This window comes from Bubalus kerabau, chromosome 4 (genome assembly GCF_029407905.1).
Source record: "Bubalus kerabau isolate K-KA32 ecotype Philippines breed swamp buffalo chromosome 4, PCC_UOA_SB_1v2, whole genome shotgun sequence".
NCBI lineage: Eukaryota > Metazoa > Chordata > Mammalia > Artiodactyla > Bovidae > Bubalus > Bubalus kerabau.
In genome coordinates, this window is record NC_073627.1 from 13671852 (window position 1) to 13693586 (window position 21735).

The following is a 21735-nucleotide window of genomic DNA, read 5'->3' on the forward strand; positions in this document are numbered from 1 at the left end:
ATTGGAAAAGACCCTGATGCTGGGAAAGATTGAGGGTAGAAGAGGGTGACAGAGGATGAGATGGTTGGATGGCATCCTCGACTCAATGGACATGAGTTCGAGCAAACTCTGGGAGATAGTGAAGGACAGGGAAGCCTGGCGTGCTGCAGACCATGGGGTCACAAGGAGTCAGATGCGACTTAGCAATGCATCAACGACAATAACAACATCTCTCACCTATGGGTACAGAGGGGACCTCAACACCAGGCTCCTTGTCTTCTCTTGTTGAGATCTACCCTGGAGCTGAGTCTCCACATATATATAGATAGATAGATAGATATAGATATAGATATAGATGTGGGCAGAGGGAGGCAGGGCATTTTGACACCAGTGTTTTGACAGAGTCCTGCAGAAAGGAAGGCATGGCTAAGTACCGGGCGCTTTGGGACAGCTCAGACCTGCCTCCCCCTGGCCAGGATCCTCCCGCACTCACCTGGCCCCTGAGCTCTGGCCCCAGTCCCACCTGGGGAGGAGCCACATTGCAGGTAACAGATCCACAGCAGGCTCACTGATCTCCCCTGGGAAGAGGGCACAAACAACACACGCAAAGGTACAGAGGCCTGGAGGAGAGCCTGGACAGAAGAGTCCCGGGAGCCTCTCAATCTGGCAGGGTCAGCTCGGGCGCTGCTCTGCCACATCCCTGGTCTCTACCTCTCACAGACATGCCATCCATACCTGGCCAGGCCAGTGGCCTTGTGCCCACTCCCCATGCCCTGCCTCTGCCTGCGCTGCTTCCTCTCTTCAACATCCGGGCTCAGGTCTGCACTTGAGTCCTTCCTCCCCCAGGGCCAAGCCCGTTTCCTCATCTATGATGGGGGAAGGGGAGCGGAGAGCTCCTGAGAGCATCACAGGGTACCACAGGGTGTGGCAGTGGCCTCAAGGCTGAGGCTACTGTCCTCAGAGCCCATGGCCTTAAGAATTCCCCTGTTTGTCTGCTGTGGGTGCCCCAACCTCGATGCCCTCACTGGCCGCCCAAGGCAGAGCTTAGTTGAGACGGGGGTGGGCATCAGGGGTGCAGGGTGATGGGCGGCTTTGGGAAGAATGGAGGGAGATGCCAGGCTGGGACAGGGCTCGATCTGAAAGCCAGCAGATAGATGTTGGTGCGGGAGGGGGCGGGGCAGGCTTGTCCCCATGGGAGCCCCAGCCTGGACCCAACCAATCCTGCTGGACTACAAGGCAGGAGGGGCATGTCCCTGACAGGTGAACTGGGTGAGCTTTCAAGCCCTCCTAAGAGTGGTCACTTAACAGGCAGGACACTGAGGCCAGAGTGTGTCAGGGTTGACCTGGGCCACCTGCACGGCTCCCTCTCTGCTGGGCCCCTTCACCCCACGAGAAGAGTCTTGGGCACCACCCACCCAGTGGCCCCACTGACCTTGGGTTCTGAATGCTCTGGGAGCCGCATCTACCCCATCTCAGTCCTATCTCTTAATGGCATGGGCACTGTGGCCACCGAAGAGAGGGGCCATTGGCCTGCCCGAGCCTGCTACCCATGCCTGGACCCAGCCCCCCATGATGCGCTGCTGTTCCTCACCTCTCAGGTGATACCCTCCCTTCCAGGCCATTGAAGGGTCAGGAGGAGTAGGCAACTGGGCAGCCCCTCTTGGGACTGAGCTTGGCCTAAGGAACAGCAACCAGCCAGGTCTGCAGAAGAAAGTCAATGGCTATCAGGGGGATCACCTACCAGGACCCAAGGCAGAGCCCACCTGACCCCCAGTCACACTCCGACCTCAAATTCCTGCTACGGACACCCCAATTTTCCCACAGAACCCCACTTCAGACATTCCCACCCTGTTTGTTGTGGTTTAGTCGCTAAGTCATGTCCTACTCTTTACGACACCATGGACTGCAGCATGCCAGGCTCCCCTGTCCATCACTATTTCCCAGAGTCTGCCCAAGTTCATCCATTGAGTTGGTGATACTATCCAACCATCTCATCCTCTGTTGCCCTCTTTTCCTTTTGCCTTCTGTCTTTTCCGGCATCAGGGTCTTTTCCAGTAAGTTGGCTGTTCCTACCCCCACAGACACCTCCAAACCCTACCCATACCCTCACCCCTCATGCCCAACACTGGGTGGGGAGGGCAGGTGAATCTGGCTGGACTGGGCAGGGGTCTGGCCTCTGTAGCCTGTTTCTATCTCTGCCCACAGCCTGGGCCAGCCAAGTGGTCAACAGGTTAATTTTTCAGGGCTCTTGTTCTGAGATAAAGCTGAGGGGCAAGCAAGGAGGAAGGGGAATGGCCTGCCTCAAGGAGGGGCCCATGCACCGCTGGCCTCGAGTCTTCTGGAAAGGCGGGCTCCCCACCCTGCATCGTGGAAGGTGTGGCCCAGGGGCGCTCTGAGTGAGGACCGCCTGTGACAGTCCTGTCTCCAGGTCCCTAAGGACGGTGGGGTACAGGAGCTAGACCTCACAGCAGGGGGCCCTGGCTCAGCCATCAAGCCTGTCCCGTGACTTGGCTTTCTTCAACTGACCCCGCCTGCGCTGGCCCCGATCCTGACCACAGGGTGGTGGCAGCCAGTGCTGGGTGGCACAGGCAGGCCTGGGGCGGGACGAATGGACTGGGTGGGGCCTGGAGTCGGGTGGGGTGCACCCAGGGCTCAAGGATGGTCCATCTGCATGGCCCCATCAGGCTCAGGAAGGCTTCCCCTCGCCTACAATCAGGCTCTGTGTAGGAGCAGCAGGCCTGTCCCACACTCTCCCTGGGGGTGCTGCTGCTAAGACCCTCAGAAGTCTCTCCAGGTTTCAAAGATCATTTTCGGAGATAGTGGCACAGTGGAGCCTGGTTCCCACCCACATGGTGGGTGGGAACTGGAGCTCAGACGCTGGGATGAGGATGGGCCTGGTAGACTTCTTCTCCCCTTGGGGACGGTGGAGCACAGCCCACCCCTAAGGAGCTGCAGCAGCTGGGGAGAAGGTGCAGGCAGCCCTGGATGCTCCTTGGTACATGTTCCAGGGCCTGATGGGACCTGCAGCTGTGATTTGGAACAACTGGAAGAATTAGAATCCAGGAGATGGAGCAGGTGGGGGCACTGGCAGGGGCGTGGTGGGCCTCGGGGGAAGGCACAGGTTGGGTCATGAGGGAGAGCATCCCCCCACCTTGCCAGGAGTGGCTGCACCTCCCCGGGTCACCTACTCACTTCCCTTTCCACCCACTCCTTTCTCAGAAAGGGGCAGCCTGGGGTCGGGGGCTGGCCCAGGGTGACTGTGGGGGACCAGGCACTTGACCAGGCCTGGGGTGGGTTGCCACTGGCCTTTTCTGCTCCTCCACTGCACTGCAGAATGGCACCCATTCCTTCCCTCCTGTGCTCAGGGCTCCCGGTCCTGGAAAGAAGACTGAAGCACCGTGGGGGAGGTTGGGGCTTGGAAGGCCAAGGGTCTCAGGTGGCGGAGGTTCCTGGCCCTCCGTTCCAGTGCCCCGGTCCAGGGGAGGGCCGGGGAGGAGTCTGCTCTGCCCTTCCACTGACTGGCAGCATGTTGGTTTCCCATGCAGAGCCACACACTACCCCGCTTTGGTCTTCCTTCGCATCCCCAGTCAAAGCTAGGGGGCCTTCCAACCTCTGGGTGAGACAGTCCCTCTACTGCTAGAGGGTAGGGGGCAGGGGCTGGTAAGCAGGTGCCTAATCAGCCTGCCCCCTCTCTCCCCTCTGGTCTTCCATGGGAGACCATGTCTGAGGGGCCCTGGGTCTGGGAAACTGTTCTCTCCCTCCTTGGGGCTCCTGCAGGACCACAGTGTCCCAGGATAACCATCCCCAGCCCTCCCAGATGGACCCTTGGGGTCTCTCTCCTTCTGCAGGAGCAAGGGTGGACCCCAGGAGCTCTCTCAGAGCATTGGGTGGGGGACTCAGAGTCCAGAGAAGACTCAGTCTTCTCTGAGTTCTCTGAGAACTCCCCGGTCTCAGAGTTCAGAGAAGACCCAGCCCTAGTCTAAGGGGAGCTGGGAGAAGTCAGGAAGACCCCAGCCACCCCACATCTGTCTTCCTTGTTGGCCACTCTGAGCTCTTCCATTTGGGGGCAGGAGTCGGGGGTTGGAGGCTGTAGGCCTGGGGCTCTGGTTCCTGTGGTGGTGGTGGGGCACCGGCTCCCAAGTCTTATGAAGATGGGGTAGGGCATTCAGGTGATGGCAGGAGGGGCCCACGCAGGGCAGGGTGTGGGTCTAAATGATCTGAGGCAGAGCAGGGAGATGCCCCACCCCAGAGGTTGGAAGTCTCAGTACAGGGGTGGGATTCTCTTCTGTAGCTTTGCCCTGCACCCCCACAGATGCCCTCCCAGGTTGGTGTACCTTCTACCTCCAGCTGTGAGGAAGCCAGTGATCATTGTTGGTTGGTGCAGGCAAGTGGGAGTATCACCTGAGGCCCTATGGGGGCCCCCTTCCTTCCCAAGGGCCCCTACAGACACCCAGGGTCCAGGCCAACTCAGTGGGGATTCTCCTGGAAGGGCTAGGCAGAGCTGCTGTGGGAGGGCTTGGGCTGGGCTCCCTGCTGTCTTGTATATGCATGCCTATGTAGCAACCTCTCTAGCATGTGGGGGTGAGGGTGGTTGGGCCCCAGGCCAGGTGGCAGCAACACCTGGCCCAGCCTCTGTGATTGCCAGGGCTCTTCCGACAGAGGCTGGTGGTGGGTGGTCTCCCAGCATTCAGAAAAAAAAAAGATCAGAAGTCCTCAGTGGATTTGGTGTCTCCAAAGGAATGGTTGGATGGTGAACTCTGGGCTAGAAGGCCCACACCACCCTCTGCCCACCCCTCTTTACTGTGCCAAGGCGGGTGAGCCACCCCACTGGCCTCTGGAGGGGATAATCCTCCAGAGGATGCACCCAGGGATGCTCACCCTGTCACCCTGTCTGGGATGAACAGGAATCTTTGAGATAAACCCCAGAGACACCATTGCTTGGCCTCCTGAAGTCCCTGAACACTTGGGTGTCTCGGTGGAAAGTGTCCTGTGACTTGAGACCAGTCACCAAGAGGTGTCCTGGGCCCAGGCCACTCTGTGGTTCCTCTTTAAACCTTAGTTCTTTCCATGTTGCAGATGAGAAAACCGGGTTTGAAGCACCTTGCCTAGGACCAGCTGCGATTAAATCTTCCCTTAGGTGAGGGTCTGCGGAGTATGGGGATAGGGAACACGCCTTGGGGCCCCACCATCCCCCAGCACAGCCAGGTTCTGGGAGTTTGAGAGGAGGAGCAGCGGTTGTATTTGGCTCCACAGGGGAAACGGAAGTCAGAGAGGATGACATCTTTGACCAAGATCACTAAGGCGGGGTGGAGGGACGGGCGATGTTCGCCTTCTCCCTCCTCCCCAGCCCAGGAAAAGGGGCGCCGGCCGCCCTGGAGGAAGCAGAGGTTTGGGTTGGGGCGCAGATTCCAGGGGGCTTGGCTAGGGTGACCTGCAAAGTCCCAGAGCTGAGTTGAGAGGTGAGAGTCCCACGGGTTCCGCGTGCCCTTGGTGACGTGGGGTGTGGCTGGGTGCGCGCGCTCACTTGTCAGAGCGAGTGGCCCCGGGCGCGGGGGGCGACAGGGGTCGGTGCCTCGGAGAACGCGGGACCCAGTCGCGCTGGGTACCAGCCCCGGCAGAGAGAGGCGAGAGCGCACAGAGTGGGAGACGAAGGGGCGGGAGGGGGCTGCGGGCCAGGGCTCCCAGCTCAGCGCCAGGGGTTGGCGAGGGTGGGGGGCCGGTCTGAGGGCGCGGGGCAGTGGGACTGATCCGGCGAGAAGGCTCAGCCCGCGCCGCTGTCTGCGCCGTCGGGGAGCACTGGGTCGCCCCTCCCGCGGGGTCCCGGCGGGGCGGCGCCAGGCAGCGGTGACGTGCACTGGGGAAGTGCCGCGCGAGCGGCCGGAGCACTGAGTCGCCCCCGGCGCGGCGCCTGGCAGCGAGGCGGGCAGAGGCGCACAGCGACCGAGCGGCAGCAGGTAGGCATGGCCCGATGCTCCGCGGCTCCGGGACCGGGACTTTCCCAGCCGCCCCGGTGCTGAGTCTGCGTCCGGCCTGGGGGCCTGAGCTTTTTGCCTTTCACCCTTCTGGTTCGGGGGCACGCCGGGCACATACGAGCCCCCCACCTCCGGCGGCCCTCACTGAAGAGCCCAGGGAGCCAGCCGCACCCCTTTGAGCCCTCGGACCTGGGTTGCGCGACCTCGACTTCCCCGGTTCCTCCGGGCGCCCCTCCGTCGAGCGACCCTCGGGGGCTGGGCACCGCCAGGAGGCGGCTCTGTGGGGTGGACGAGCGGGTTCCGGGTATAAATAGCTCAGTTCGCTGCGTACGGCCTGGGCGCGCCGGCTATATTTGGTGGAGCTAACGCCTGGCCCGGGCCCCTTCCCGGGGGGGAAACGGGGAGCACGTATTCTCCCGGCCGAGGGGTGGGGTGGGGTGGTGGTGCCCGAGGGCTCACCTCCTTCCTCTTCTCACCGCGCCCTAAACACTCACCAACCCACACCTGCCCTCAGGCAATGGGTTCTGATGGAGACCCTGGGTAGAGAAATGGTGAACCCGCTCCAGGATCAGACTGGACTCCCCGAGCTCACTTCACCCCCCTCCCAGGTCCTGGGCTCTGGGAAAACCAGGTGGGGCCTCGGGGCCTTGGTTTATTTATCTGAAAAGTGGGTTGACAACTCACCCACCTGGATGCTGGCCCAGGCCAGTGGCCTGCCGGCCTGTGAATGGGAGGGAAGCAGTGGGGGTCATGGCCGCCAGGTGGGGGCAGGGAGTGCTGCCTGGATTCTGGGTGAGGGGCAGGCACAGCCCCTGGGGTCAAAGTACTTCTTTGTCCCAGAGGCACTAGGCTGTACATCCAGAGGTGCTTGGGACGACGGGATCACTCTGTGTGATGAACATGGCCAGGCTGAGTGGTCCGCAGGACAGCTGATGGCAGCCGGACCCATGGCCTTTATGCAACCCAGGTCAGAGAGGTTTGTCCAAAGTCAAGAGGAGGAGTGGGTGTGGTGAGGGTTGGAGGGTTCTGGGGTCCAGCACCTCATTCTGAAGGCCCAGGAAGTGTTCGGCTGTCAGATGGGTGCTGGGAGGGACGGGCAGATGGAGGAGTGTGTCCTGGAGGATGGACTCAGCCCCTTGACTGATGGACAGAGGCTTGGGCTCAGCTTAAGGAGTTGCTCCCATGGTGGGAGGTCTGCCCCCAAGGGGCTCTGAGGATGGCGGTGGCAGTGCCCAGACAGGTGTGGCACCTTCCTGCCCAGTCTGTGGTATAGTCAGTGCCTAGGTTGGATATTGAGAGGCCCTATCCCAAGGCAGGCTCTGTAATGACCCCATGTGACCTTGGGCAGGACCTGATACCCCGAAGGCAACTCAGCTCTCACTCACTACAGCTGGACACCTCTGCTTGAAGGGCAGCAAGGAGGGGCAGGCGTTCATGCTCTTCAGGAAACTGACCAGGGAGAGCATGTGGAACAGGGTCTGTGGGGTCCCACTCACTGGCTGGTGGTGTCTGCAGCACAAGGCTGGCTTGCTTCAGGGCAGGACTCGCAGGGACCTAGCAGGTGTGCAGGGGGCCAGTGCCGCCAGTAGAGCGACCCCAGGGCCCCGCGCGGCCCTTCTGGGAGGAAGCCAGTGGAGAAGACAGCCACGCAGAGCCATCAGTCCATTGGACGCGCCTCCGGATCAGGCGGGATCAGGCCTCCGGCGCGTCGGGCACTGGGCCCGGACACAGGGGCGGGGCGGGGTGGGAGCGGACAAGGCCTGGGGCTCCTGCCGGCGTCGTCTCGGCGAGCGCAGACCTCCCGGCTTCAGTCTCCATCTGTGCGATGGGCCGTGCGAGGAAGCCGGTCACGGAGACCCAGCGTTCTCAATGTTTCGAGCGCCGGGCCGCGCCCACTTGGCCTAGCTCCAACGCGCAGACAGTGAAGAGTGCCCCGCCCGGGGGAAACCACGGGGTCCCCTTTGGCGCGCTGGGATGCCCAGTGCGGCTTAGGGGTTCGTTGACCCTGGTGGCCTTACGTGTTGGCCCTGCGCTCTGGCCAATACGGTAGCGGACAGGGAGGGCGTCTACTCCAGGCAATACGGCAGCGGCTCCTCCCTTGGCGCGGTCACGTCCCCCACGTCCCGCGCGCTGCCTGGCAGCGGGGCTGGGGCGGGGCCGCCCGGAGCATCCTCTCTTCCCATCCCCCTCCCCCCGCCGCCCCCCAGGGTCGGCCGGATTCCCACCTGCCCAGCCGGAAGCTGAAATAGGAAGGATCATCCATCCTGCTCCCTGGGGTGGAGATTGGGGTGGGGGTAGGGGACGGCCGGGGTTCCACGTCCCCCTCCCCAACCGTTCTGATCTCCTCAGCCAACTCCCCCACCTTCTACTTGCTCCAAAGACCCCAGGTGGTGGTGGTGGGAGCTAGGAACCCAGTTTTGGTGGAAGGGTCCCTTCCTTGCTGGTGGGGCTTGCTGACACAGAGATCACCTTCTGGGCCTTGGTCTTAGGTACAATTTAGGGCTGGGGTGGGGGTGGGGGGCGCGCTGCAGGGAGTTGAGTGGGACAAGGTGGCCACGTGGATGGGCAGCCCAGGCAGGGCCAGGCTGGACAGGGTTGGGTCCAGACCTGAGGGGGGTTAGCTTGGGCCTGCTCAGCTACCTTCAGGTCCCTCCCCATTGCCCTCTGAGCTTCCTAGAGGAGGGGGCCCCGCAACAAGGTAAACAAAAAAACATCCCCAGGGCCACTCTCGAATGGCCTTCTTGTCATAACTGGGTGATGGAGGTGGAGAATGACTCAGAGCTAGGGGCTGGCCTGGGCGGCAGTGTCCAGTCTGGTGAATGAGACCATTGTTTCCACCCCACTGGCCCCTACAAGACATGAGCCCATAGGAGAGCTTGTGGGAGCACCGGGCATGTGCGTGGTCAGAGAAGGTGGGGTGGAGGGCCCAGCAGGCTCAGAAGGCCTGGATTAGACTTTCACCCACTGCCCAGCTCCCACCTCCCCAGAAAAAACCCCAGGCACCTCCCTCCAGTCACAGCTCCAAACACCAATGAGGGCAGGGCTGAGATGCGTCCTGTCCCCCCTCTTGGAAAGGAGACAGGCACTCTGATCAGAGTGTCCTGAATCCTCTGGTTACCTGTGCACAACAGGAACTGCAGGCAAAAGAAGAAGGGGAGCCCCTCCCTCCTCCTGAGGGTACAGCCACCCCTATGGGCTTCAGGGGCCTTGAGGCCTGAGGAGTCAGGAGATAGCCTCACTGGGCTGTTTCCCTGTTACTCAGGCATGTCTTCCAAGCCTCCTGGTGCGGGAAGAGTCAGGAAGGAATGTAATTGCCCCTTTCTTGCCCCGCCCACCTGGAGCTGGTCTCCAAGGACTACAGGTCCAGTTAGGTAACTGGCCAGGCTGGAAGGTGCACCGACTAAGCACATGGGACAGGCCACAGGCTCTGGGGCTGGAGGCCCCCTACACTGAATGCTCCTTTCCTGGTTCATGGCCTGCCCTGGAGGCTGACAGGCCACAGACCCAGGACCGAGGTGGGTGAGGGAATTGCCAGTATAGAGGCCTAAGGGGCAGCAAGCCTGTGGCTGGAATGGAGTGGCAGAAGGGGCCCAGGAGGTGGTGAGGCCACCAGGACATGGTCAGGGCTGGCTCTGAGGTGGGGGCGTGGGGTCAGGTTGGGAACACGCTGGTATGAGGTTTGCACTAGCTCTTTGGCTGGAGATGTAGGGGTAGGGGTGAGGCTGGGCACTCTTGCCACCAAGGACATTCAAAGCCAGTGAATGTAGGCAGAGAAGGGGGCCACGGAAAGAGGGGTGATGCAGAAGTTTGGAGCCTCACCCCAGCTAGGACCCTCACCCAGATAGCCAGTGGGCCCCTGAGGCAGCAGCTGGCAGGGGCCCCTGATGTAGGAGGGCATGAGGGATGGGTCATTCAGAGGGATCTCTGTACACGTGCCTCTTTGGGCCAGGACCTGGGGGCACCCCCTGGAGCCTCACCTGACCCAGAAGTGGGCACACATACCCACCTGGGAGATCAGCTTTCTGAGGCCTGGAGGGCAGGTTATTTCTGGGCTGGGAACGTGGTTTACGTGCTTCCCTGTGAGAGTAAATGTCACTGAAAGGACAGCCGGCCGGCATGTGCTAACAGATGTGCTGGTGCCACCTCCCTCTGCATTGTGCTGAGGGTCCCCGACCAGTCCCCGAGGGCGCCGCTCCTCCCACTCTAGGTTTCCCTTGGAGTATCAGCCAGCCTGTGCCCCAGCCTGCCTCCTCCACAGGACAGGCTGGGCTGATGAGGCCATTTTGCTCTTGGAAATTTTAGCTGCCCCCACCCCCTGCCATAAATACAGAGCACTTCTGGGTGAAATCCCTTTGCCCCCAACCTAGAGACCCCTGCTCTCCATCTTCCCCTGCTTGCACACCCTTCCCCATTGCAAACTGAAGTTCACTAGAAATCTCCCTTTGAGAACCATCTGGTGTGGGGAACAGGGTGGGGGTCATCTCAGCATGGCTGCAACCTGGGCTGGGGGGTTAGCCAGGAGAAAGCAGTGTCTCTGGGGTGTTCAGGGGATGGTGGGAGAGATGACCATACAGGACCTTGATCCAGGCGTGTGAGATGGCCCCCTCCTTGTGTGAGCCTTGGCCCCTACAGGTCCTGGAACACACTGTACCCTCCTGCCTCTGGGCCTTGGCACCTGTTCCTCTGTCTCCTCACCCTCCCCAATGCTGCTTCTCCTCAAGATCCTGGAGGCCTCCAGGGAGGACCCAGCCCTGGCGGGCAGGGAGTAGGGCTTCAAAGCTTGTGGTGCCCATGATTCCCCTGGTGCCCCAGGTCTGGCTGGTGGAATCAGGGAGATCTTAGACGGAGGCCCTGTCTTATACCCGTGGGTTTATAAGTGTCCAGCTATTCCTAATTGCTCACCCCACACACACCCTCCTCTTTGGCCTCCACATGATCCGTTTGATTTACTTTACAAAGCTCATAACCCCAAACAAGCCAGGATACTGAGGACAACCAATCCCTCAGTGTCCCCGTGACCACAATCACGACCACTGTCCGGGGTCCTGGGTCAGGGAGTCCTGTGTTTTCTGCCTTAGTGTCGTCGCATCACAGAGCATTCACATTCCTAAGAATATACTTAGTTGTTTTTTGTTTAATATCAGTCAGCTGCATGTACCTTAGAGACCCTTTAAACTTAATGCTCACAAGGGGAAGGGCAGAGGTTCAGTGCCCCCACGGCATCCAGTGAGTTTGGGATGACATTTGTTCACTTGTCCCCTACCAGGCTCAGGCATGTGGCCATGTGACCCAAGCCAGGGCTCTGGAGAACCTGGGGTGGGCCACTCTGAAGCTGTGCTCAGACTGTCCGGGCGCAGAGGCCCTTGTCTTTCCTCCAGTCCTGTCCCGGGTTCTGTGTGGCCTCAGATGCAGAGGTGGCCACCCAGGGGACTGCACTGGGTCATGGGGCTGTGCCTGCATTTGCAGGAGGATGAGGGCTCCCTTGACAAGGGTGCCCCCGTGCACCTTTTGGCTGTGTCCCCAGATGGCTGCATGGCTCTTGCCCTCAGACACACCCTCCATCCTGTTCACTGAAGTCCAGGTGTCTTCCGAGCACTGGGGTCTGAGTGCAGGGAGAGGTGAAGGCTTCTCTTGGGTTTCCCAGTGGTGCCTGTGGCCCTGGCCCAGCTGAGAACCAGCACAGGCTCTGAAGGTGGACCTCTGGCCTAGTCTGGGGGTGACGGCAGGGCTGCTGTTCTGCTCCAGTGGGCTGTATCTGCCTTGTCATCACCCTGATAGCCAGCTGGCTCCTGGCACCAACCATCAAAGGGTGGTGCTCAGACAGCAGCTCCTGCTTGCAATCATCTACAAAGCCCCTAACCCTGCCCCCGCCCAGCCACCCTCTGAATCAAAGCCCAGGATCCCCCCCTCCTCCACTGCTGGATCACAACCTGGATACCCCTTCCCCATACTGAATCAGAGTCCAGATCCCTCCAGACTACTGAATCAGGGGCCGCGGAGGGCACAGCCCCTGTGGCCAGGGTGCTGGGGGGCAGGCTGGAGGTGGGGGTGGGTGGGTCTTATTCCCCACATTCTTTTGCTCTGCACATTGAAGCTGTGCTCAGACAGGCCGGGCACAGAGGCCCTTGTCCTCACTCCAGAGTCCTGTCCCAGGTTCTGTGGAGCCTCTGATGCAGGACTGGCCACCTGGAGGGCTGTGCCAGGTCAACAAGGATCTGAGGAAAAGGGGAAAGGGGTGGAGCCAGGACAGATGACGCCCAGGCGGGCGGGCTGATAGGAGGGCGGCTGGGAGGGCGGCGGTGCTGCCTGTGCAGCTCCCCTGGTCAGGAGGTCCTTGGGCGTCACGCAGGTGGAGTATTTACACCACGGAATCGGCAGATACTACATATCAGGGCTTCCTCCACCAGGGAGCTGGCTTATAGCTCACCACGTGTGGGGAGACAAGGAGCTTCAGTGGGCAGCGAGTGGCTGGATCCAGCAAGCCCTCCCTTCCTCACGCCTGCAGCAAAGAGGCCTACTCTGTCCTTGGAACAGCCTCTGTCAGGTGAGGCTGATTTCTGGGATTTGGGGATTTCTGGAGCGAGGATCAGGGACGGGTCAGGGATGAAAATGGGTGGGGAGGGGAGGATCTTCAGGTGGAAATCAAGTTCCTGGGCCTCAAATGAGCTAAGTTCCTGGGGTTTAAAAGAGGGAAGTTGACCCCAGGCTTCTGCGGGTTTGGGGCTGACAGTGGGTGTGGCCAGCTTCCACTGGGGAGCCTGGGGGCTGCAATGGTTTGCTCTGGTGGGTTGGATGGAAGCATGTTCTTCCCACCGTTCCCTCACCAGAAGAGTTAAACTCCAGCGGCCGGACAGAGGTAGGTGGGTAATAACAGGATGGGACAAGTCAGGGCCAGCACAGTGACCCTCAGCCGCCCCGTCTGCTCCCCCATTCAGTCCCTGCACAGCACAGCCTTGTGTGTGCCTCCTCAGACTCTCACTTCTGGTGCAGTGTGATCAGAGTGGGAAGGATGGGGAAGCCCTGTCCTCCTGGGAGTGGGAGAGCAAGGCTGGCCACATCTAGACTGAGGTCTCGAGGGACAGCACCGCAGACCGAGCCCCAGGCCCCCACCAGGCCTGGCTTCACTGCCCAAGGTGCTGGCGGCTAGAACCACGCGGCTTCCCGACACAAGGTCAGGCGGGAGGCCAGAGCACAGCTCATTTCCCCACTGGGGTCTGCCCTCTTCAAGAGGTAACCTGAGACCTGGCTGAGCCCAAAAAAGCCACTGCCCTTTAGAGCTAGTTGTGTGGGAGCAGGCCAGGCCTGCGCAGGGGAGGGAGTAGGAGCCGCAGCTCTGGTCACCCCACACCCTGCTGCCCTGCACCCAGCGCAGGTGAAGGGCAAAGGCAGGGCTCTCAGGTATCATCAGGTGGCGGCCCGGCCCAGAGCTGAGCTCTTACTGGGGGCTAGGGCCTGAAGGGAGGGGCGGCCCTTCCGGGTGCCTGCCCTCAGCTACATCTGTGTCCCCACGCTGCTGGGCTGCAGATGGGTGACTGACAACTGAGTCAGCCTGGCTTCCTCTTTCTCAGGACGCGGAATCAGCCCTCCTGGCCATGGGAGGGGCAGTGATCGACGAGGGACCGACCGGCATCAAGGCCCCGGATGGGGGCTGGGGCTGGGCCATCCTTTGGGGCTGTTTCGTCATCACGGGCTTCTCCTACGCCTTCCCCAAGGCGGTCAGCGTCTTCTTCAAGGAACTCATGCGAGAGTTTGGGATAGGCTACAGTGACACGGCCTGGATCTCCTCCATCCTGCTGGCCATGCTGTATGGGACAGGTGAGCAGGGGCTGTCATGCCAGGTGACCACCTCTGCGAGTTCACCAAGTTCACTTCTGGGCAAAAAGCCCTGGGGGCTGGGGGCTGGGTGGTGCATCCAAGTGTCCGCAGCTCTGGTCCCCAGAGGCAGCTGGTGGGAAGCCCTCGAGGGTGCCAAGGTCTCCAGAGGGCAGGTTGGCACGGCCAAAGCTGTCTGAGACCCTGTCCAGAGGGCCGTATCTGCACAGCTGTGCTGGATCCCAGAGCCGTCCTCGCTGCCTGCACAGACCAGTCAGGAGAGATGCCTGGGGACCGTTCCTCGTGAGCCATGCTTAACTTAGGAAGACACGGGAATGTGGTCCCCTGTTGTCTCCTGTGCCAGGATGAAGGGGCATTGGGGAGGGGCAGGTCTCCCTGGGCATGGACAGCCTTGGTCCCATGCCTTAGCTGCTGTCCCTCACCTGCCAGGCCCACTCTGCAGCGTGTGTGTGAATCGCTTTGGCTGCCGGCCAGTCATGCTTGCAGGCGGCCTCTTGGCATCCCTGGGCATGGTGTCTGCGTCCTTCTGTGGAAGCATCATCCAGCTCTACCTCACCACAGGGGTCCTTACTGGTGAGTGAGGCCCCGCCAGGAGTGGAGTGGCTGGGTGGCAGTGGTTCCTTTTGAAGAGATAGGGCCTCCCGGGGGAGGCCAGCTGTGGGGTGGCCCTGCCAGGCGCCCATCTGTCCCTTGCTCCCCGTCTCTCCCGGACACGTGGGCTGGTGTCGGGGACACGCTGAGTCCCCTCACTTGGATGCCTCAGGTCCACACATGAATCATTCAGGCGGGTGCCCGTGCCTGGGAGAACCTGGGCCGGGACACCTGCACTCACCTGCCTGCTCCCCTCCAGGCTTGGGTTTGGCGCTCAACTTCCAGCCCTCGCTCATCATGCTCAACCGCTACTTCAACAAGCGGCGCCCCATGGCCAACGGGCTGGCGGCAGCAGGCAGCCCGGTGTTCCTGTGCGCCCTGTCCCCGCTGGGGCAGGTGCTGCAAGACCACTATGGCTGGCGGGGCGGCTTCCTCATCCTGGGTGGCCTGCTGCTCAATTGCTGCGTGTGTGCTGCGCTCATGCGGCCCCTGGAGGCGCCCGGGCAGAGTTCAGGTTCGGGGCCTGCACCCCAGCGGCCGCCCCGGCGGCTGTTGGACCTGAGCGTCTTCAGGGACCGTGGCTTCGTCATCTATGCCCTGGCTGCCTCCATCATGGTGCTGGGGCTATTTGTACCACCTGTGTTCGTGGTGAGCTATGCCAAGGACCTGGGGGTGCCCGACACCCAGGCGGCCTTCCTGCTCACCATCCTGGGCTTCGTCGACATCTTTGCTAGGCCCACCGCTGGCTTCATCACGGGGCTCAAGAAGGTGCGGCCCTACTCTGTCTACCTCTTCAGCTTCGCCATGTTCTTCAACGGCTTCGCCGACCTCACGGGATCCACTGCCAGCAACTACGGTGGGCTGGTGGTCTTCTGCATCTTCTTCGGCATCTCCTATGGCATGGTGGGGGCCCTGCAGTTCGAGGTGCTCATGGCCATCGTGGGCACCCAGAAGTTCTCCAGCGCCATTGGCCTCGTGCTGCTGCTGGAGGCCATAGCTGTGCTCATTGGGCCGCCGTCCGGAGGTCAGTGCTGGGGGTCGGCGGGGGGGGCGTGAGCGGCCTCCCCTCCCTGGGCCTGGCTAGGCCCTTGGGCAGTTTCCACAGCTGCTCTTCCTGGGAAGGGGACTCACCATGGGGAGCTCTTAGCTGGAAAGGCCTCCACCACCGCTCCCAGCCCTGTCTAGCCAGGTCACCATGTACCTCTGCACATGGGCAGCTGACCTCAGTGGGGGAACACAGCCTCTTACACATCCCAGGACCCACTTGGTTTCATCGTGGGAGGAAGCCCATGGCCTGAGCTGTGGTGATGGCTCTAGGGTGGAGTCCTGGTCCTTCTTTCTGGCTGTCCCCACACCCCGGGGACACTCAGAGCTGAGGCCAGGGTTGGCTTTTGTTACACTGGACTTTTATTTTTTGATAGCTGAGAAGATGGGGGTGGGGACGTGGGACTAGCGTGGCCAAGGCCCTGCCAAGTCTCTGCACCTGGGTTTGGGTCTCTCCAGCTAACCCTGTAGGCCCTCTACCTCCCACTTGACCTTGGGCCTTTTGCTCTTCTTGCCTGGGGTGGGGGGGCAGGGTTCTGGTGTGAGGAGGTGCCTGAACTGGGGTCCCAGGGTCCTTCTGGAGTCCAGGTGGTTCCTGTGAGGGCCACTGTGGCAACAGGCAGCAGGGTCAGACCCCTCAGGAGGCCTTGGATGAGGCCCCCATTCAAGGCTCTGCTCTAAACCCTTGTCAGATCCACTCTGCTTTAGCCTCTGGGTCTCTGCTGCCTGGGGCGGGGTTGAGGGGTGGTGGGTGGTGAGGGTGGCTGCCTTAAGGGTCCCAGGCTATCCTGGTGACTGGGGGTGGGGTTTTGGTGGAAGCTTCAGCCCTGGGCTGACCCTGTCTCCCTGCACTGCAGGCAAGCTCCTGGATGCGACCCACGTCTACCAGTATGTGTTTATCCTGGCGGGGGCCGAGGTGCTGGCCTCCTCCCTTGTGCTGGTGCTGGGTAACTTCTTCTGCATTAGGAAGAGGCCTGAGACGGCCACAGAGGAGGAGCGCCACAAGCCCCCGGAGGATGTCAGGGTGGACTCCCAGGAGGTGGAGCAGTTCCTCAAGACGGAGCCTGAGAAGAACGGGGAGGTGGTTCACACCCCGGAAACGAGCGTCTGAGCCCAGGGAGGACGGCAGGGGTGCAGGGAACTGGACAGAGACCGTCAACGCTCGTATTTATTTCACAAACAGGACCAGCTTGGGCGGGGCGTTCGGCTCCGCGCCGGCTGCCCGGGCAGTGGATCATCACCCGATCAGTGTTTTTCAGGGGAGGTGGCGGGGTGGGAACGTGTCATTCCGAGGCGGATCTGCGGTGAAGCCAAGCCGCGAGGTTATGAGCCGTCTGCACCAGGGAACCCACCTGCTGACCCCAGGGAGCCCAGTGCCCACCGCTGGGCTCAAGGACCCAGAGACCCAACGCTTTGGAGACAACACGACTTTAATCAGGGGGCGGGGCCGGGGACAGCTACGGGGCGGGCACTGCCACAACGGGCCTCCCTGTGTGCCCATGAGTGCCCTGTCCTACCGGGTCTCCCGTGTGCCCCAGCCCACCCCTCTTTTGAGCGTCTTAGTGGACAAAGCTCCTTCGCCTCTGAAAGGTTTGAGATAAACCTGCTCTTACTTAGGGACAGCGGTCTAACCGTTGACCCCAAATCTCTTTCTCAAAAGATAGCCTGCTTATTTTTACAAAGTGGTTTCAGTCCTCATCAGCCACGTCAGCCTTCTAAGTACTGCTCGTTCTGGACCCTGTCCTGCTGGACCTCAAACGGCTCAGCGTGTTCACACAGCACCCTGGTGGTCGGCAGGGAAGGGGCCACACTGCGGGGATGTGGACACCTAGGCTGGGATGTACATGTGGTTTCTCTTCACTGGTGTGTGTTTGAAGAAAAGAATCTGCCTGCTTTTGTTTATTCACCCCTTGGTTAGCTGACAGTCATCCCACGTGGTCAGCGCCCAGGGCTGGTGTCTGGTCCCTGTCCTTTTGGAACAGCCCTGCTCAGCCTTGCCCTGGGTACCTCACACCCACCTGCCCTCGTGGCCAGCGGCGGCCTGTGTGGCTGGGAGCCCGGTCAGAGGCCGCTGGGGCCGCCTCAGTAGGTGGTGCGTCGAGGGCGCTGGGGACGGCAGCGGGCACCCTGGCGGGCCGCGTGCAGCCGGAGAGATGCCACATCCCTGCTCCTCTGAAACGAAAAGCAAGCAAGAGCTCACGTCCTGGGCCCCCCTCCCCAAGAGGTGTTGCCCTAAGGGGGCTGCTGGCTCCCTCCTCCATCTGCCCCTTGAGCTCTATGAGGGGGCTGGGCGCCTGACTGCAGCACCCTGCCCCATCTCATCCTTTCTGTCCTTCTCCTCTGCCAGGGGCCTGAGCTGTGGGCAGTGCTAGCAGCTGCAAAAGTCCGGTGGTAGCCCTGCATCCACGGACCTCACCCTGTGCAAGGTGGGCCAGGCAGGGGCCAGCCCCTGGGAAAGCTGAGCCACGAGCACCCAACTTGTCAGCCCCACCTGTGGTCTCTGGACTGGAGGGGGACAGGAAAAGGCCACGAGTGGGTGGCCTGCTTGTGCCCTTCCCCCAACCCCCTCCCAGCCCTCATCACGACACCCCCTTCTCTCCTGGCAAGAGCTTGGCCTGGCTGTCGCCATTCAGTTTTCTTGGGTCTCTTGGAACCAGCTGTGGGGATGACCAGGGCCCCTGTATTCCACACCACCACCCCTTCACTCTCACCCGAAGCTGCCTCACTGGTCCCCACTCCCTACTGGGACCCTCTACAGCCACACTGGGTATACCCTTCAGTGACTGAGATGGTGTGGGAGTCCCTCCCCTGGGGGTGGGACCCACGGCTGGTCTGGTGCTGGATCCATGCACCCCAGGGTGCACCTGAGGCCCTCTGCCCCCACATCAGCTGGTTAAAGCATGCAGGGGCTCTGCCCAGATTGGAGACTGACCTGCAGTCTAACCCTAACCCTGGGGAGAGGGTGACCAGATAGTTTGGTCTGCCTAGTTTTCTGGTTCCAGACGTTTCCAGCTGTGCCCAAGACACAGAGAAAGAAAACTTCTTGTCCTCAGGAAGCTGTGGCTGCCAAGGGCCAATGGCCCTAAAAGCAGTTAGGAGAGTGGTCAGTGCTCTGGAATGAACAGGGCTCTCCCTAGTCCTCCAGACATCCCACCGGAGGAGGCTCACACCCAGCTTCCCATGAAGACACAGATGCCTGTGCTAAGCCCACTCTCACAAGCCCTTAGCACATCCTTGGAGGACACATACACATCAGCCTAAATCAGAAGTGGGGGGTACATGAGCCAGGCGCCCTGGGGCACTACCCAGCCCTGCCAGAACTTGGGGCACCTGCCACCCTGTGTGGAGAACACCCTGGCACACACATGCAGGCCCACACTGGGAGAGCCTGGCAGGAAGGCAGCCCCTGCTGCCAGTGGCTGCCTAAGGGTTCTGCCAGTGGCAGTCTGGGAGGCGGCTGCCTAGACCTGCAGGGCCCCCTCAAGGTTCCCCAAAGGACACTCCCCTGTAACCCTAAACACTCTTGCAAACAGCGGTGCCAAGGGGTGTGCTGCTTTCATAGCTCCCAGCCAGTGGGGGTGGGCATGGTCCCTAGGAGGAGCTCCAAGCACCCCATTCAGAGGTGACAGGGCCTGGGCGCAGGTGGCAGGTGGAGGCTTGGACCCAGAGCTTGCTCTCCCGAGCATGGAGCCTGCCAGGCAGGTCAGGGGGTAGAGTTCTCCATGTTGGGAAGACAGAGGTGGTGAGGGGGCTGGGGAACAGGGCAGGCCAGGGTCCCTGTTCTGCCTGTGACCTCCCTCCTGGCAGGAGAACAAGAGGTGGTTCAGGGTTCACCTCATCACCATTTCAGCTGAGTCCAAGTGTCAGCAGGCTTAGGGGAGGAGGGGGAACCCATAAAGAAGAGCTCAGGCTCTTTCACAACCTCAGGACCACCTGGCACACCTGGCTTGTGAGCAGTAAACACAAACCAGTGGCGGCTGGGAGATCCACCTGCCCCACCTGTTTACCATGCATGCGGGTGGCGTCACTGAGAATTTCCCTGGAGTACATGCAAGGCTGGCATACTCCGCTCACGACAAGTGGGTGTGGACCAGAAGGTGCTTAGTTACCACACATCTATGGGAACACATCTGTGGTCCCAGTTCAACAGGGAGGGACTTTACTGCGGGGCCACACCTTCTCACTCGGCTCTGCCTGGAGGTCCCAGGGGTAGGGGTGTCCTGGTCTCCAACAACTCCAGGGGCAGAGGGAAGCGGAGGCCATGAGCCCAACAGCTGGAGAGACGATGCCCCCTTCCAACACTGCCTGACTAGAAGGGACAGCCCCTGGGGCGTGAGGGATGCAGACTGGTGCTCACACTGGGATGGCGACTGCCAGCCCCAAGCCCCTGGGTCCCAAGCAGGGGCCCCCCTGGAAGCCCTTTCATGGGTACCATGAGCACCCCCCACGGGCAGTAGGAACAAGGCTAGGGGCCAAACACCACACTCTTCACTCCCCAGAGAACACAAGGTGAGTGGCAGCACGCCCTTCCCACAGAGGTGGTTAAAACAGGGGACTGGCGTGTGCGCACGGCCCACACCGGCAGCGGCTCAGCCACATCCCCGCCACAGCCCAGAGGCTCATCCCACCTGCTCCTGATCAGCTTACAAAAGTACATCAACAGGCTTCCAAAGGACAGACACGAATGCCCAGTCTCAGAAAATTAGTTTCACAAAGTTAATCTACACAAATCAAAACTCAAAACTGATGAAATAAAGACCACATGGCAGGGGCAGGGAAGAAAGGCAGAAGTCGTCATGAATTTATTATTTACATGGTGGTTAAGGACACAAATACAGTGGTCATACAAAAGCGCAGTTCAGAGACTGGCCGCTGATACACAGGTTGATACAGACATTCCAACTATGTTTCCTGCAAGTCAGGATGGGGAGTTAAATACGGGGGGGCGGGGGAGACACAACTGTCCACAACCACACTGCTGAGGACTCAGGGTTGGAGTCCACTTCTAAAATGCCATCTGGCAATTTCAGGTGAAAACCTGGATGCAGAACATCGGGGCCGCAGCTGCTAACAGCTCTCCAGGAGGGGGATGCCCACCTCTGAGGAAGGCACTGGGCCATGATGAAAGCCCCCAACTCACTCCAACCAACCCGAGCTCCCTTTACACTCCCAGAAACACAGCCCTACCTGGCCAAGTGTCCATACCCTGAAACACTTACAGAGTAGCCAGCTCAGGATTCAGAAAGAAGCAACCAGCTGCATTCTGCGCCATCAACACAGCAGTTGGGGAATCCTAGGACCAGCGTCCCTGTGCTGGGACTTTGGGGGCAGGAAGGGAAAACACAGACATGGACACCTTTCAGGGCCCTAGCTTCCTACCAGTGCCTGTTTCTAAACAGAACACACTGCAGGGCAATGATGGGGAGAAATGTGGAAGTACCTATGAACATATATATTGCACCTCACTTCCAGAGACGGAGGCTCCTGTCTACCGGCCGCCACTACCAGCTGGTGCCTCTGTTGCTGCTGCTGCAAAGCGAGGGAGGGTGTCTCAGGAACCCACCTGGAGCCTGGTTGCCCCGCAGGGTCTTTCTGGGGAGACTCGGCCCTGCTCTGCCTCTTGGCCTCTGTGGGGTCACTATGTCTCAGGGAAGGTCACAAAAGCGTGTTATCTTTCACTCTCCTGGACATCAGGTCGTCAGAGTCACCTGTTTCTTGGCACTTCAGAGTGGATTCCCTTGGGCCCGCTGGCCTTTCTGGGCAATGCTGGCACACAGGGCGGACACCACAGCCCTTGGTTTTGAGCAGAGATGTTAACCCAGACTGGGGGCCAACCTGCACTGGTAGTATCGACAGCCTATTTAGAAAATCTCCCAAGTTCGAAAGCACTGGGGCAACCACCACCAACATAACCAAACATGACTCCACGGAGGAGCCCAAGTCTCTGTTTGAAATCCTCTCCCGAGGGATCAGCAACATGACTCGAAGCCGTGGCTTCTGCAGTCTTCAGGCTCGGCTTCCTTCTCGTTGTGTCTGGGAAGGTCAGATCCATGGGCTGCTCTGTCGGGAAGCACCCACTGCGCCTGTGCGTGTGGCCAGCACTTTCTAACTGCCCTGATGATTCAAGAATCCCAGCGGGTTTGCAGTGAGCAGGCATTTCAGTTTACAGTGGGGAAGGGAGCGTGACAGCCAAAACTAGATTAATGAAGTCACGAGACACACGGCACACGGACACACACGTTACTTACACACGCGTATATACGTGATAGAATTTCTGATGAGAAAATCCCTTCTCCACAGTGGACCACATAACAAA

At 60.6% G+C, this 21735-nt stretch overlaps 2 protein-coding genes across 6 annotated transcripts in view; one reads left to right on the forward strand and one right to left on the reverse strand.

Moving 5' to 3' along the window:
- Positions 1–5338: 5338 nt before the first annotated feature.
- On the forward strand, positions 5339–20414 carry SLC16A3 (solute carrier family 16 member 3). Of its 5 annotated transcripts, XM_055575436.1 has the most exons (7): positions 5903–5933; positions 6792–6918; positions 12359–12495; positions 13520–13766; positions 14214–14357; positions 14635–15399; positions 16277–20414. In XM_055575436.1, the coding sequence occupies exons 4-7, from the start codon at positions 13544–13546 to the stop codon at positions 16528–16530; spliced, it is 1386 nt and encodes a 461-aa protein (XP_055431411.1). In that variant the 5' UTR covers positions 5903–5933; positions 6792–6918; positions 12359–12495; positions 13520–13543; the 3' UTR covers positions 16531–20414. The 5 variants fall into 5 exon arrangements, with proteins under 5 accessions (XP_055431413.1, XP_055431410.1, XP_055431411.1 ...); XM_055575438.1 differs by lacking the exons at positions 5903–5933; positions 6792–6918 and adding an exon at positions 5339–5438; XM_055575435.1 differs by lacking the exon at positions 6792–6918 and having other exon boundaries at positions 5817–5933.
- CSNK1D (casein kinase 1 delta) overlaps positions 16583–21735 on the reverse strand; it is a 37171-nt gene continuing 32018 nt past the window's right edge. The window contains exons 9-10 of the mRNA XM_055575441.1: positions 17438–17591; positions 16583–16718 (exon numbers count right to left, since the gene is read on the reverse strand). Of these exons, the coding sequence (XP_055431416.1) occupies positions 17502–17591 (90 nt within the window). The 3' untranslated portion in view covers positions 16583–16718; positions 17438–17501. The remainder of the gene's footprint in view (positions 16719–17437; positions 17592–21735) is intronic.

Bases quoted from the DNA above. Each gene is read 5' to 3' on its own strand.
- SLC16A3 (XM_055575438.1), top strand. From the start codon at position 13,544: ATGGGAGGGGCAGTGATCGACGAGGGACCGACCGGCATCAAGGCCCCG. The intron at 13,767-14,213 runs GTGAGCAGGGGC...CTCACCTGCCAG, and splicing joins GGCCATGCTGTATGGGACAG to GCCCACTCTGCAGCGTGTGT. The intron at 14,358-14,634 runs GTGAGTGAGGCC...GCTCCCCTCCAG, and splicing joins CACCACAGGGGTCCTTACTG to GCTTGGGTTTGGCGCTCAAC.